Source organism: Hyaena hyaena, unplaced genomic scaffold (assembly GCF_003009895.1).
Source record: "Hyaena hyaena isolate Hyena2069 unplaced genomic scaffold, ASM300989v1 scaffold_150, whole genome shotgun sequence".
Classification (NCBI taxonomy): Eukaryota; Metazoa; Chordata; class Mammalia; order Carnivora; family Hyaenidae; genus Hyaena; species Hyaena hyaena.
This window is the reverse complement of record NW_024080782.1, coordinates 1015614-1032255: the sequence shown is the minus strand read 5'-3', so window position 1 is coordinate 1032255 and position 16642 is coordinate 1015614. Positions and strand designations below refer to the sequence as shown.

Sequence of the window (16642 nt, the reverse complement as noted above, 5' to 3'; positions counted from 1 at the left end):
AAGAGAATGAGAGGGGAGTTTGGTGTAAGGGTCCTGCCTGAGCTTGGCAGATGGGCATGAACAGTGGAAGATGGAGCAATTGCCACCCCAGCACAAGTAGCCATGGGCACCCATTTGGTCTCCACCGGGGAGACTTTGGGGACTAGACCTCCCTGCTGCCTTCTGGCACTTCCGTACTTAAGACCATGTGCCCACCACATGGGATTGCCTTATACCCAGGAGTCCGCCACTGTGGTTGCTTTGTACTAAAGTTTAAAACACAAAAACAAAGCCAAAATGCACATTCTTTATCATCACCTTCCAACTTTTTTTAATTGAAAGGAAGTGGCAGAACCACTTTTGGATCTGAAGGAAGGAATAGACCAACTGGAGAACAATAAAACCTTGGGCTTTATCCTGTCTACTCTTTTAGCCATTGGGAACTTTCTAAATGGAACTAATGTAAGTCTTTTATATTCCTTATTCTCCTACTTCCCTTGTCACAAAGTTCCTGCCCTTCGTTTGCTGAGGGAGGTTGTACTTCTGTCCTCCAAAGCACTGATGAACGGCTTAACTTTTGTATTACTAGAAAATCTAGAAGGAATTGTGTCCTTAACTCATCAGGGCCTATTTATTTGAGCCTGCATCTGGCTATACAAATAAGAAAACTTAGAAGGATTAGTACACTGTTTCTTACGAAGCTTGGCTATTCACAAAACTGACATTGCAGAGAGTTTCTTCCACTCCCCTCCCCCAGTACCCCCCTGAACTTATTGCTCAAATATTTGTACTTATACACATTATAAACCAACTTAAAGAAAATGGTCTGTCTTTGGTCAGGAAGTAGAACAGTAGAGGGCACAGAGAGAAAGAAGTTGAGATACCCAGATGGCAGAGACCCAGCCTCACCGCACCCTGATTTAGGGGTAGAGGCCTGGGATGGCTCATGTCTGGAAAGGGCTGGAGCCTCATTTCATGCTCAGTGTGGCTGGTCCACGTGTGATCAGCTAAGGATGATGGAGCATGTGGCCTGAGAAGCCCCAGTTACAGAGGAACGAAATATTAGACTACTCCAACAGGACATTGATTCTAACCATTTGTGCCCTTCTAAGAGCCTGTGTAAAACTTGCACTCCTTGTCTTTTATTTAATGTTCTCCACACAGGCCAAAGCGTTTGAGTTAAGCTACCTCGAGAAGGTTCCAGAAGTTAAGGACACCGTGCACAAGCAGTCGCTTCTCCACCACGTGTGCACCATGGTGGTGGAAAACTTCCCAGACAGCTCAGATCTATACTCGGAGATCGGGGCCGTCACCAGGTCAGCCAAGGTATGTCTGTGGGCACAGAGGAGTGGGCCGTGTCGCTCCCTCAGATGCCGATCTCTGTCAGTCATCTTTGAGGAGCACAGGCTCTGTGATGTAAAAACATCCAAGTGCTGCCTGCAACCCTGGCCCTAAAGTTTGTGGATATGACAGGTCTCATGCTTTTGGTAATGGACTGGTAAGATCCTTTTCCCATCTCTGGTTCTCCATGAGATTCTTTCCTTCTGAGGTATGTGAGGCAACCCAGGCCTGGATTCTCCCAAGCGTTAAAACCTCCCACTTGCTCAAAATTTCCCAGCTAGGGTAACAATGTCAAGAAGATGCAATTTGTCTCCTGCTAAGACTTCCATGGGACCCTGCTGTGAAGCATGGGGTCAGAAAAGAGGGCACGCCTGACCTCCTGCTCCCCCACAGGTTGGCTATTCCTGTGATCTTTCACAGAGGGAATGGCTTAATAGGGCTGTAAACAGTATAGAGCAGTGGCTCCTCAGCTGCAGACTCTCAAATTGAGTGCAGAGCTAAAACTCCTCACGAACTTGGGTTTATTAGAAGAAAGACAGTCTCAGTAGCTGGACACACAGTTGTCCCCATTTGTAGGAAGATCACTGAGGTTGACCAACCCCAGAGGAATCCCAAACACAGCAGAGATGGGAGGTGTGAGGGTCTTGGGAGCAACAGGAAACTCATGGGAGGGGTCATGGGGAGGGACTGAATAGGACAGCAAGAGTCAGGCCAGTGTGGAGGAAACTTCTAGAAACCCAACCTGGGCAGGCTGAGTTAGTGAAAGCAGACAGCCATTAGCTCTGGGACACACTGGACTCTGGTATGAGAAGAGGAGAGTGGTGGGCAGAGGGACACAATGGGGAAGGGGCCTTGTTGAGGTCTCCTTCACGGAACTCCCGCTCCCTGCCTTCTCCCACAGAACTGGCTTGTGGGGCCCCGGGGGCTGGGATCCTCCTTCACTTGCCTCGGAACAACAGGCTGGCAGCTGCCAGGGACAGCGAGCAGCGGGTCCTGGGCCGGCCTGACAGTGGACCTGCCTTGAGGTAGAAGGAGGCATGGCCGGCGACCCCCCAGCTTCAAAAGCTGACCACAGGCTTCTAAGAACACAGACTCCTTTACTTCACTGCGTTTACTCTGCACCAGGCACCGCGCTGAAGTGTTTACAAATATTGCTTCAGTATCGTGACCGAGACCAAAGCCCCTCTGAGTGTCCCAGCAGGGGGTCCTCCAGCCACTGCTCTGATACCCACCATGAGCACCTTCTCAGAAGGCAGTTTGTTAGGAATAGCTCCATCTGAGGCAGAGCCTGCTGCATACTAGGGTCATCTTGGCCTTGTTACCAGAGCCACACAGAACAGATCGGTTCCCTTTTTATAGGTGGTCCTTTGCTCTTTCCCAGGGTCTTCTCCTGGTGGAGCCTGCTTCTAAATAAAGTAGCCCTGGCCTAGGAGTCCTGGTGGCAGGCTGACTCCAGTGACTGCCCCAGCCCCTCCTCAGTATCAAGCCTTCCCCAAAGGATGTTTAGTTATTAGTTAAATAAAAACTAAATAATTTTTTCTGTCCGAAGATTGGCTACACAAGCCAAAAGTGCAGGGAGATTTTACCTATTAACTTTGGCAGTTACTAAAGATGACGATTGACCCAGATCCTTGTGGCTTGCAAGAGGGCATTTACCGCTACTCCACCTTTACTCCCAAAGCCTTTTTGGGTGTTGAGAGGTCCTTCTGTGTAGACTGGTACAAAATGAGCCTCAAGAAACCTCAGCCCCAGTCACATCGACTCTGTCCCGTGGTGTCACATGTTGGGCTTCAGCATTACAACCCCCAAGGGGCAGGCTGCCCTGGCATCTGCTGGAGGACTGTGTCCCTGAGCTGTCCCACAGCATCCCCATCTGACTTGATAAGGTTTGACTTTGCTTCAGAGCACAGCTCATGGGTCTTCCTACACACACAAGTGGCCCATATGGGGCAGTCCTCAGGAGAGGCCTTCCTGGCAAGGACTTCCTTCTCAAAAGCAACAAGTCCAGCTCGCTCTGTATCTGAGGTGGAATTTTTTTTTTTTTTAATTTTTAAATGTTTGTTTATCTTAGAGACAGAGTGCAAGTGGGGGAGGGTCAGAGAGAGGGGCAGACACAGAATCTAAAGCAGGTCCAGGTTCCTAGCTATCAGCACAGAGCCCGCTGGAGGGCTCTAACTCATGAACCGTGAGATCATGACCTGAGCTAAAGTCGGACGCTTAACTGGCTGAGCCACCCAGGCACCCGTCTGAGGTAGAATTTTAAAGGCAGAAATCTAGGTGTAAGGCATGCTGGTTGAGAACTTGGACTCAAGAAACTCTGAGAGAAAGCTAGGGATATTCAGGTTCAGATCCACTGCTTAGAACTATATGGTCTCTCACAACTTCTCTGTGCGTCAATTTCTCCCTGCAAAGTGGAGCTAGTAGCAGAATCGGAGGTAACTGTGAAGACTCAGGTGGCATGTGCTGGCAGCCTTCAGCCAGGCAGGCAGGCAGCCAGATGAGGCAGCCTTCCAGCCCCCCTCAGAAGAAGCTGCGTTAAGCTCAACCCTAAAATGGCACTTCCTCTCAAGCCTCCCCACCTGGCTTCTGTTGGCAATAGACTCCTTTCTTCTGCCCCCGCCTTCAGGGCTCACAGTGGACTCTCTTCCCTGAAGAACCATTCTCTTAGGTGGCGTCTGCCTGGCTGCTCTGTGCCTGCCTCAGTGCCGGGCAAGTGTCACCTGGTTAGACTGCGCAGGGCTGCTCCGTGCAGGTCTGAGCTGAATTGAAGTCACTTCGTTATGTGTCTGAGACCTGACAGATGCAAATGAGGACAGATCCAGAGAATTATGGTTAGACCTATTGCAATTGGCTTAAAATCTGCTAGATATTACTTGGCAATCCCTGGTCACTCTTTTCCAGACTTATTCTTTGAACTATTTAGTCCTTTTCTAAATCCTTTTTTTCCTCTCTCAGCTGAACGCCTGATTTTTTTTTTCTCAGCTCCACTGTATCATCTATCTGGACCCAGAATTCCTTCAGTTTCAGGCAAATCATTTTTCTCAAAGTCCCATGAGCCCTCTGCTTACCTGCATCTCAGGACTCTGCCTAAGCTTGCCTTCTGTTTTTGGCTCTTGAGCACCCAAGAAACCCAGGACTTGCGATGTCTTGCCTGGCCCCCAGGGCATCTGGTGTGCTCAGCATGGCTTCATCCTGTCTGGTGAAAGATCCCTTCTTTGAATTGACCTTCCTTGACTTTATCTCCTCCATTGTCTTATGGAGGGCCGGACCACTCTGGCAAGTGCCCAGGGCACTCACAGCTCTTGACCTCCATCATCTAAGCAATGGTGGCTTACCTCCAGACATCAGCTTTCTCCTTCTGACCTTGATTTGCCCTGTGTTCATTCTGTTCCACCAACTCCCACTGTGTATCTACTTCTGTGCCCTCAGTCTCCTCCCTAAGTTTATCTGTTTCTGCCTCGCCTCCTAGTTTCTCCGCTTCTTTCCCCTGTCCTACATCTCTCTCCATTAAATGCCCTTAAGTGCATTTTCTTTCATGATTCTTTAATTCACATAATTTCTAGTCTAGAGATTCAGTAAAAGCATTACTTTAGAATGCCTGAGCTCAGGAAACCTCAGTTAAGCCAAGCTGTTCCCACTTCCCTGAAGAGCATAGTGGATGCTGTGTCACATTTGTTCTTTGCACACATGGCTTCCATCTGTCACCAAGACCTCTCCGTCTGTCTGTCTGTCTGTCTCTCTCTCTCTCTCTCACACACACACACACACACGTTTGTTGGGTTCTGCACATCCTCAGCATTTAGTCTGTACACCTGCTTATACAACGAGCCTCCTTGAGAGCAGCATCTTGGTCTCAGTCAATATTTGTCTCCGTGTTCTCAGTGCCTGGTATAGGAACTGACATACACAGCTTTCTCCTTGGGTGTGGGTTGAATGAATGAACGGGTGGATAAATAAAATTTGTCACACAGTGTACAAGAGACCAACTGTGAGGAGAAGCTGCTGCCCCTTAGCCAGCTCCCCCATATTAGAACCATCCATGTATGACTGGTGTGTTCCTATAACCCTAAGTGAAAAACCACCTCTGAAGAACAAGAGGGCTCTGAAAAATTTTATGAGACATCTGCTCAGTTCATCTTGTACCAGGGTTCCTTCATATCATGTTTTCATTTACAGTTCCCAAAGACTTGCCTAAGACTTCTTTCCAAATATGGAAGGGGGGGAGGAAGAATATTTGCATTGGGTTCATTTGGAGAACAGTTTTATCACTAAATAATTTGATGTCAAGATAATGACAAATACATATGTGGATACTTTTTAGGCCATAAATATGTTTGTATTTCAAGATGTAAATTTGGTTTTGATGTTGGTTTCTTCCCGGAGGCGGTTCACTTTCCTGGTTCAGGTCAGTGTCTGGTTGTTTCAGCGCGTTTGCAATGTTCTCTCTCTGATTTTCAGGTTGACTTTGATCAACTTCAGGATAATTTGTGTCAGATGGAGAGAAGATGCAAAGCTTCATGGGATCACCTCAAGGCAATTGCAAAACATGAAATGAAACCCGTTTTAAAACAACGGATGTCAGAGTTCCTAAAAGACTGTGCAGAGCGAATTATAATTTTAAAGATTGTCCATAGAAGAATAATTAACAGGTAAGTAGCTCAAGGAACTAATGGAAACACCTATAAAATGGCATGTTGAAAATATTCTAGAACCCAAGATCTGAAGGTTAAGGTTACAAAAATTGTAGTGTAAATCCTTGCTACGTAGAAAATACATGTTTGTTTCACGGGTATTTTCTTGCACACACACAATAATATAATGCCATTGAATTTTGAGGTTGGAGGGAATCTCAGAGATCATGTGATGCACAGAACCCATTTGAGCAGGAATTGCATCTATAAGATCTCTGACAAGTTGAGCCCTGTATCCCTGCGTCTGCTTGAACAGTTCCACGTCCCTACAGCACGTGCCCTCTCAAGGCAGCCTGACTTATTAGCTCTTTAGACAATGTGCGGCATGCCCTCTAAGACCTTCCACTTGTTGCTTCTCTGATGTCTGCCCTGCTGTCACCTGCCTGGGTGAGGCCTGGGGCCCACCACGGGTGCCACCCTCTGCACGCATCTTCCATAGAGTCACCGGAGCCAAGAGGAGCCCGGGAGACGTGCAGGGATGGGTCAGGCCTGTCTTGCCTACACGGAGGCTGGCCGGGGTCTAGGACTGCCCCATGGAGGTCCACGGCTGTCTCAGCTGTGAGCAGAGGCAGCATCAGGGTCGGAACCGGCGTCTTCTGACTTCCCGGGCCATGCATTTCTGACCACACACCGCCTTCTCTTTGCCGTATCACAGAGTATGGTCGTAGACTTCTCATCGGGGCCTTGAGGGTCCGAATGCTCTGTCCTGGGCCTACTGAGCCTGTAGACCTGTGGGCCGTGGCCTCCCTGCAGCAGGTGCTCTGGTGACAGACCTTCTGAAACAGCCCTCGGTGCGGTGCTGATGAGAGAGCCATCCCCTTGGAGGTAGCTCCACTGCAGGCCCTTCCCGCAGACCTGCCCCTTGGGCATGCTCCCAGGCCTCTCTGAGCGTGTCTTCATGACTTTTGTCAACAAATGGGCAGTATTTTCATTTATCTCTGTACATTTCCTATTTCCTATTTATTATTATTATTTTTTCTCTTTTCCCCTCTTTCATCGTCTTTTTTCCTTTCCTTTGAGCCCACCCAGAACATCAGGAACCTGATCGCTGTGTCTGTGTGTGAGCCCTTGCCAGGCTTGTGCCATTTGCTGCCTTGGGAATTGTCCCTCCTGGTCTTGGTCCAGGCTGGGGTAGGGCGAACAAGGTGGTGCTAGTCTTCAAATGTTAGACAAGGGGCGCCTGTGTGGCTTAGTCAGTAAAGCATCCGACTCTTGGTTTCGGGTCAGGTCATGATCACAGGGTACATGGGTTTGAGCCCTGAGTCGGGTTCTGTGCTGACAGTGCAGAGCCTGCTTGGGATTCTCTCCCTATCCCTCTCTCTGCCCCCCACCCCATCACTTGTGCGCACTTGCACGCACATCTTCTCTCTCAAAAATGAATAAATAAACTTAAAAAAATAAAAATAAGTGTTACACAGGACAAGAATAGGGAACAGAATCTTCCTCCAGGTTGACAACCATCCATTACTCAGTACTTTTGGAATTTAGTTGTAAATCCCTCTCCCTTCATCCACCTTGACCTCCTAGTGCCTTCTGGGGAGGAAGGCCTTATCGGAGATTTCATCAAATCTCTTAGTGAAATCAAAGTACACTGTGCTTTTAACTTAGTGCACAAGCAGAGGCAGGGACCATGAGCTGCTTTGGCCCTCTATGCTTTTGTGTGATATAAGCCATTTCCAACATAAAACTACTCAAATAAACAGTTTCCCCTTAGAAAGTCATGAAACTGGAGTAATTTTCTGAAAGTCTTGGAAAGCTGTTATGCCTGATCTCATTAGCCATTTTATCCTGGACAGGTGAAGACTGATTTTGGTGATTCCTTGAGCTAGTGTGTGTGTGTGTGTGTGTGTGTGTGTGTGTGTGTGTGTGTAAACTGTATATAGTTTGCCCTGATTGTCCTGTTCTCCCCGGTAATCTGGTCACCCAAATGATAGTTGCTCTTGCATGACCTAGATCCCTGATAACTCACTGTTGGCCATCCCATGGGGGATGATCAGCACAAGCTAGGAATCCACTGTAGTTATTGTGGGTGGTAAAAGGGCCATGGCTCTCTACTGACAGTGTGGAGCCTGGAGCCTGCTTCGGATTCTGTGTCTCCCTCTCTCTGCCCCTCCCCCACTTGCATTCTGGCTCTGTCTTTTTCTCAAGAAATAAATAACATTTAAAACAAAAGGGAGGGTGCCTGGGTGGCTCATTTGGTTAAGTGTCTGACTTTTGCTCAGGTCATGATCTTACAGTTCATGAGTTCGAGCCCTGCATCAGGCTTTGTACCGACAGCTCAGAGCCTGGAGTCTGCTCTGATTCTGTGTCTCCCTCTCTCGCTCTGCCCCTCCCCCACTTATACTCTGTCTCTCTCTCAAAAATAATAAATAAACATTACAAAATAAAGGGCCGTGGCTAAAGGGCAGGTCCGGGTAGTGGCCAAGCCAGAGCATCTAAGCCACAGAAGCCTGGGCTCGAATGAAGTTGTTAGCAGGAGCACCATATGTAGAACTGATTATAGCATGAATATCTTGTTGAAATGGCAATGGGGGACAGAAAACCCCAGTGGCTGTGCTTCCTCTTTCCCACCCTCCCTTCCAGCCTTCCCAGGAGCATAGCCTACAACCCCTGTGATCTAACATGTTCCCTTTACACTTTAGGAAACTGAGACCCAGAAAGGACTAGAACCCTAGGTGAGGTGGGTACAGGTGACTTATGGGCATGCAGATCAGTCTAAATAGAAGCCTTCAGATCAGAAAATTGGAAGTAGCTAGGCCTTCATCGTTTTTCCTCACCTGCACATATGTGAGAGTTATATTTTTATCTGTGTAATTAGGAATTCATTTAATAGGGCCCTTCTTTTTTTTTTTATTTTTTTTTAATGTTTTATTTATTTCTAGGAGAAAGAGAGAGAGAGACAGCATGAGCAGGGGAGGGTCAGAGAGAGAGGGAGTCACAGACTGAAACAGGCTCCAGGCTCTGAGCTGGCAGTCATCACAGAGCCCGACGCGGGGCCTGAACCCACGGACCGCGAGATCATGACCTAAGCGAAAGTCGGACGCTTAACCGACTAAGCCGCTCAGGCGCCCCAATAGGTCCCTTCTTAAAAGACAGAGTTGTGGCACAGATACTGCTCTGGGGCTTCCCGAGTATGAAGGTCACCCGTCTCCAGGGCATTAAGGCATCAAGCCAGGCATCTGTGGGGAGCAGACCTGCAGATCTATTCTCATGATGCTCAGGCACACAGAGGAAATAAGTCTTGCTCATTTCACCATTCAGCCCACCTCCTCAGTGACCCACTGCCTGGCTGGGTAGCAGTCTGCCAACCTGGCCAAAGGATAAGCAGCTAAACTGTTAGTCTCCTGAATGTTTGATCTTCAAGAGTTCACCTCCTTCTACCCCTCTTGAAGTGGACCTTCGTGGGGAAGCACAGTGATTTCTAGCGCTCCATGGTGAAGATGGGGATGGGTTCTCCTATGGAGCCTTCCGGAAACTCACTAGCCTCCCACGTGGACAGGCCAGCACCTCCTGCTGTGACTGACGGGCTGAAGGGACAAGTTGTCAGGCCTCCCCTCTACTCCACTTGTCTCCTCAGACCCTGCGGGCTCTCGGCTCGCACCCCTTGTGTCCCTAGGGTCCACTGTCCACCACACAGGATCCTTGAGGGCCAGTGAGTCTGGCCACACCCTCCTGCTTCCTTACCTCATGGGGCTGCCCTTCCCTCTCTGCCGGGGGGCTGCGTCTTGGCATTGAACCCTCTGTCTCACACCGGGGCCTCCTGGTGGGACAGAAGCTCGTCTTGCCCTCAGCACCCCTTAGCCTCTCAGCAGACCTCTCCCCACTCCAGGGCCTTCTTGGGGAGAGACGAGAACACACATGGGGCGTCCCACCTTCCCTGCTCCCTTCAGTCATGGAGCTAGGGAAGTGGGCGTTGCCACCCCTGTCTTGTCTCTCCCTCCCATAGTCCAGTGGGTCTCCGCTTTGTAACAGGGCAGAGGACAGAACTTAGACAATCCTTTTTCAGTAAATGCTTTCAAAACTGTTGCCTGGCTGAGAAAATCTTGTTCTGCATGGCTGAGTTTGTGCACTCCCCTTTCCCTTCGTGCCGCCCCTCCAGCAGCCTCGTCCCACTCTGCGGAGGTGCGAGCCCCTCACTCAGCTCCCATAGAACCGTTAGGCTGAGCTGTGCACGCTTTGGTGGGCGCTGGCATTTGGGGCCCAGATGCGAGTGCGGAGGAAGGCCTTGCTGGGCGGCACAGAGACAAGTGACACTCTCACTGGCATCCTGATACCCCAGAATCTACCCTTCCCCTTCCTGGGCCAGACCCAGTGGCCCAGCGTACTCAGTGGCACACTTGATGAAAAGGGTAGATGGTGGAACCAGTCAAAGATACTGATTGTCCCCTCAATTTTTCTTGCATATGCTTGCGTCTCTCAACACATCATGTATTACATATCCAGTATATAATGTCAGGTAGTGGTAAGAGCCAGGAAGAAAAATTAAGAGTATAATTGAGACAGGAAGTGACACGGTGCTGTTTTACAAAATACGTCAGGGAAGGCTTCTCTGAGGAGGTGATCTTTAGGCAGAGTCCTTTGGGATGGGAGAGAAGGAACAGCTAGGAGTGGACACTTTCCAGGGAGCCTGGGGTCCTGCCAGTGGAATGCCTCTCTGCCCCCCTCACAGGCCCTACAGGCCCTTAAGCCATCTCAGGGTCCCCCATATACCATACTCGGGGCCCGAGGCTTGTTCAAGGAATCTTGAGTTCCGTACGGCCGGGGTCATTGGTGATGAGACAGGAAGTGGAGCCAGTTATGTGGTACCTCGTGTGGATATGCCACATTTTGTTTGTTCCTTTGTTGATGGAAATTTGGGTCGTGTTTACTTTTTGGCTATTATGACTAACGTTGCTATGAACATTTCTGTAGAGGTTTTGTGTGGACATGTATTCTCATTTCTTTTGCGGATATACATAGGAGCAAAATTGCTAGGTCATGTGGTAACCCCATGTTTAACTTTTTAGGAATTGCCAGACTTTTCCATAGCAGCTGAGCCATTTCATGTTCCTGTCTGCTGCTGATTGAGGGCTCTAATTTCTCTGCATCCTCATCACCACTTGTTATTGTCTGTGTTTTTTATTATAGCCATCCCAGCGAGTGTGAAGAGGCATCTCCTTGTGGCTTTGATTGGCATTCCCCTAATGCTTAATGATGTTAAGCAACGTTTCATGCACTTAATAGCTATTTGTATATCTTTTTTTTGAAGAAACATCTATTCAAATCCTTTGTCTGTATTTCATTTGTCTTTTTAGCATTGGGTTGTAAGATTTCTTTATATGTTCTGGATACAAATCTCTTATCAAACATGATTTGAAAATATTTTCTGCACTCTGGGTTGTCTTTTCCCTCTCGATGCTGTCCTTTGAAACACAAAAGTGTTTAATTTGGGGGCACCTGGTGGCTCAGTCAGTAGGGGGTCTGACTCTTGATTCTGGCTCAGGTCATGATCCCGAAGTTTGGGGGATCAAGCATCAGGATCTGTGCTCACAACACAGAGCCTGCTTTGGATTCCTTTTCTCTCCCTCTCTGTGTGCCCCTCTCCCACTCATGCTCTCTCTCTTTCTCTTTCTCTCTCTCTCACTCTCTCTCAAAATAAACATTTTTAAGAAGTGTTTAGTTTTGATGAAGTCGAGTTTATCTGTTTTCCTTTGGTTGCTGATGGTTTCAGTGTCACACAGAAGAAAGAAATCATTGTCTAATCCAGAGTCATGAAAACTTAGTTTATTTTTCTCCAAGAGCTTTATAGTTGTAGCAAAATTTTCTGGTTTTAAACCTTTTTTCAGCCCCTTTAATTACAAGTTGTAGGTTTTATTTTATTATTTTTCACGTAAGTAATACACCAATCTCCCTCATTTGAAAACCAATTTAAACCCTATTCAGACAGGAAAAATTAGAATGATCAAAAGCAATTGTCCACAAATAGTGGTATCTTTTATATAGTACTGTTCAGTCTACATAAAAATGTTCCTCTGTCTTCACGTATTTTTCTCATTTCCTGATAACTAAAAATCATGTACATGTTTGCTTATTTAATTTCCTTTACAAACTTTTTAAGTCAATAAAATCCACGAATTTTTAATTTATTTTTAAAAATAATTTTATTAATATTTTTTTCTAATTTTTGAGAGAGACAGAGAGGGAGACAGAGACAGGGTGTGAGTTGGGGTAGGGCAGAGAGAAAGGGAGAATGCAAAGCAGGCTTCAGGCTCTGAGCTGTCAGCACAGAGCCTGATGCAGGGCTTGACCCCACACACCGTGAGATCATGACCTGGGCTGGAGTTGGACGTTTAACCAACGTGCCCTTACTAATTTTTAATTTAGAAGTTAAATCCTGAAATTTATTTTGGGGTGCTTGTTTGGTACTTCCTAATAAAATTAAGATTGTATATAATATCATGAGAAAATATTTCAGAATATTTCCTCACAAAAAACTTGATTGGAGTTTTTACAGGCCATCAGTTGACAACTCATGTGATCATGTGTGTTCCAGGAGTCATGAAAGCAGGTTCTCGAGGAATTGCGAAGCAACATTTCCTTATTCTTTATTCAGTTCGTACATAATCTGGAAACTGTGCGGTCTTTTCTTTCAAACAGTGCTTCCTCCTTTCTCTTGCAAAAGATTTGCATATACATTTTAGAAAAGCATTAAAACACTGATAAGCAAAAAGAGAACAGTAACTAATCTCCTAAAATCCTGCCACCTAGACATCCTCCTTCAGCAAGAAAGTGAGTTGAACTTGACTTTTGGTTGCACTTTTCACTCAAGAAGTCTCTTCGACCCCAACACCCGAGGAATGGAGCACGATGCCTGCCTGATTGGTTTCTTACTGACAGTTTTGAAACCATTGGTTTCTGTTCCTTAAACCTGAAGTCCTTACCTCATCGTGTTTTTTATCGCAGGTTCCATTCCTTTTTGCTCTTTATGGGTCACCCACCTTATGCGATTCGGGAAGTCAACATAAACAAGTTCTGCAGGATCCTTAGTGAATTTGCACTGGAGTATCGCACCACCAGGGAACGGGTTTTGCAGCAGAAACAGAAACGGGCCAACCACAGAGAGAGAAATAAGACCAGAGGGAAGATGATCACCGATGTAAGTTCCATGTCATTTACTGTGAAAGTAGATCAACCGTAAAATCTCCCCGCAGTTTGGGAGCTGTGCACTTTTTTTTTTTGACTCTGAAAAAAATTTCCATCTTTTAAAAAGTGCTGTTAAACTATTCCTCCACTATTCCTGTGAAAATCTGCTATATAATGTATGTGGGACTAATACATGTGAATTAAGGATGTGTGGCTGGGAGGGACTTTAACCCATATTGGGGTGTTGTGGGACTTGGTGTCATTAAAGGCGTGATTCCATTTTCAGCCTCTGGGGTGTGGGTAAAAGGAAGAAAACAAAACAGATAAATGGTAATGCCACTTATCATAGGAAGATGGGTATACTGATTTGGGAGTTGATTCAGGATTTTAATCATCACAACCGTGCTATATGACCAACCATTTGATGCATGGGCCACCCATTCTAGACCTCTGAATAGAGAAATAATTGATAAGGTTGCTAAGACATAATCTGAGGGCTTCCTGGAAGTCCTTTGAGTCAGAGGGTATTCAGGTGGGAAGAAATCTGAACAGCAGTGAATCCAACAAGGGGTTCCTTTGGTGGGGGGGGCCTCTGCACACTTACATGCTTCCCCCACTCCTGGCCTTCTCTCTCCCACCTCAGCCCTGAGCATCCCAAGTCCTGGGTGCCGTGGGCATTCAGATGGGAAACACTCTGTAAGTGGAGGGGAAAGGGATGCGTGAAGAAGCCAGAGACAAAGACATACCATGCAGATGCCTCTTTCTGATGTATCTTTATGAAATCGATTCCATCGTATATGGACTCGAGAAGCACACTGGCTCTGTGATACGAAGGGTAGAACGGGTAAAGGACCTTGTGACAGGGCATATCATCATCCCGGGGGTTGCATTTCTCACTGGAACTCCAGTCAGGCATATACTTTAGGGAGGAATAAAAGCAGTTAAGAAGACCTCAGGCTGCCTTCTGCACCCAGATAGGTGTGCGTGTTGTGGGAAAAGCAGAGTGCACACAATTCCTGCCCATATTCTTGAGGGATCTGACATTTATGTGGAGACCAAATCCTTCATCTTAGAAATTTGGTGTCATCTTATGGCAGCTCTGTGGACAACCAGGGACTAATCCACTCACTCAGATTCCTTGTTCCCTTGGAATTTTCCTGACCCTTAGACAGTGCTCAGATCACTTGTCTGTGGAGGGGGCCCTTTGTATGGTCCCCGGGTAGTTCCAAATGCCAGTGCCGTCAATGGAGTTTTCCTTCTCCTCTCCTAAAACCCGGGTTCAATAGGATGTTTAGCCTCCCAGAGGACAGCTACAGGAAGCAAACTGAATCCATTTGGGCAAACTGTGGCCCACTTTGCATTCCAAGGTGTTATTTTTAAAAGTTTAGAAGGGGCTTACTTGCTTTTGTGGAAATGAGACACATTGGAGGGTGAAAAATACAAGCTCAATATGCTTATAGTTATGAAAACACACGATAATTTCTTGCCAAATTTTTGAGATTTTTTTTTACAGATCCCACTAATTTTTAAATTCTGTCCTTTTCTGAAAACATTTAGCTTGCCTATTTATAGAAAGGGGTAAATGTTTCTGGAGTTTGATTCAAAAATATTTAAATTCCCATTAAAATGTGGGTTGTACAGGATTCAGGGTTCATCCTCAACACAGTCCCTGTTTTCAGCAGTCAAGTGGCGTCATTCACATAGAAAGACTGCCATCTGCTGGAAGATTATGATATTGTTACTTAAGGCAAAGTGTATAGCTTCCTTTCCCATCTCTCAGTTATGTGCCCAGCACTGCATTGGCCACTAAGGAAGATGTGACTGCAATAAAAGACAAGCCTATACCCCAAGGATATCTTCATGATCTGCTTAGAAAACAACATATACACAACTTACACCACTAAAAACATAGCCAGGCAATAGATTGAGCCCCTGAACATTAGGGCTGTAAATGATTTTTAGAGAAAACTGTGTAGTAAATCATTTTTAATAAAGATTCTGGGGAAATTAAGGTGGAAGTGATAGCAGTTAAGCAGAGATGATTTGGTAAAAAAGCTTTTTTTTAATGTTTATTTATTTTGAGAGAGAGAGAGAGAGAGAGAGAGAGAGAGAACAAATGAACATGTGTGGGGCAGAGAGAGAGGGGGAGAGAGAATCCCAAGCAGACTCCAAACTGTCAGCACAGAGCTCAACAAAGGGCTCAATCCCATGAACCATGAGATCATGACCTGAGCCAAAATCAAGAGTCAGACACTTAGTCAACTAAGCCACATAGGTGCCCTGGAAAGCAATTATTTTCTAAGACAGAGTGAAGTTTGGGTAAAATCTGAAGACCCTATGTTTAGAATCAGTCCTGTATCGGCCCTTGTGTGGCCTGTCCCTCTTCTTCTTTCTCTGTTTCTAAAATGCAAAAGGCATCCTTTCTCAAAATCCAGGAGTCCTCCCAGGTAAAGGTCAGTATTAAGTAATTCCTCATCCTTGTGCCCTGAAGTAGTTCCAGACAAAATGGTGACCTAGACGAGGCAGCACAGACAGCGGTGGCCCTACTGTCATCATACTCAAGATGGGCTGCAAGAACTCAGGCTATCAGTCCCATGGCCTCCACATCCGGGGACAGTGAGGAGGTCTCCTGACCTTGAAAATGAACCAGCCAGTCTTTTTGTTTGTTTGTTTGTTTGTTTGTTTGTTTAGCAACAAAATGGGTTTGTTTGGGAATGGCAGAGGAATTGCAATTTGGGACATGTAGGCTATGACAAAACCATAGGGCAAGTCCAGAGGCCAAAGGAAAGGAACATTACTTTATAGACAAAAGAGGAAATTGGGAGAGGCTACTTCCAATGAGAAGTCCATTAGAAAAAAGTGAGAGTTTGGGCGGTGGTGGTTTCTCACTGGCTGTGTTGTGGCGGTCTCTCATTGGCTGGGCTGTTGCCAGGCAAGGAGAAAAATCTTCATCTCTCTTGCTGGGGTACTAAGATAGCCTTCTTCCTGTTGGTGGCTGCAATTGATGACAGCATTAAGGCATGAGAGCTCCCCCTTCTGGCTTCCAGACTGTTTTAAACGTTTTGTTCAGTTTCTCAGGCATTTAACTTCCATTAACCCTAGCTTCCTCTTCTATAAAAAGGGAAAGCTACTTACTTTGGGGGATGTTGAGAAGACTTGAAATTTTGTATAGGTAACACCTTACACATGTGCTAATGGTAACAAAATGCCAATCATCCCGGTTAAATAAATAAGCTTTAAGGTAGAAATAAAAACAGAGCAGGATCTTACCTCTGAGTGTGGTGCTATTTGCCTGGGGGTGGTGTGGAGCATGGTGAACCAGAAGCATTTTGTCATTTCAGCTCCTGAAAGTGTCTGTTCTCAAAACTCTTGTGTCTGATCTGTATGCCTGGCCTTGTAACCTCAGTGGAAACACAGGTTAAATTGAGGGTGTGTTTAATCTAAAGTCAAGAGATAGGCATAACTTTCACCCTCAGTTTATCTTTTTTTTTAATTTAAATTTTATTTTT

General features: G+C 46.4%; 1 protein-coding gene across 3 annotated transcripts in view; it reads left to right on the top strand.

The window, feature by feature from the left end:
- FHOD3 (formin homology 2 domain containing 3) overlaps positions 1-16642 on the top strand; it is a 467989-nt gene that overhangs the window by 430326 nt on the left and 21021 nt on the right. For all 3 annotated transcript variants that reach the window (XM_039238974.1, XM_039238973.1, XM_039238972.1), the window contains 4 exons: positions 322-441; positions 1144-1305; positions 5779-5969; positions 12954-13146. In XM_039238974.1, coding sequence (XP_039094905.1) covers positions 322-441; positions 1144-1305; positions 5779-5969; positions 12954-13146 — 666 coding nt within the window. The remainder of the gene's footprint in view (positions 1-321; positions 442-1143; positions 1306-5778; positions 5970-12953; positions 13147-16642) is intronic.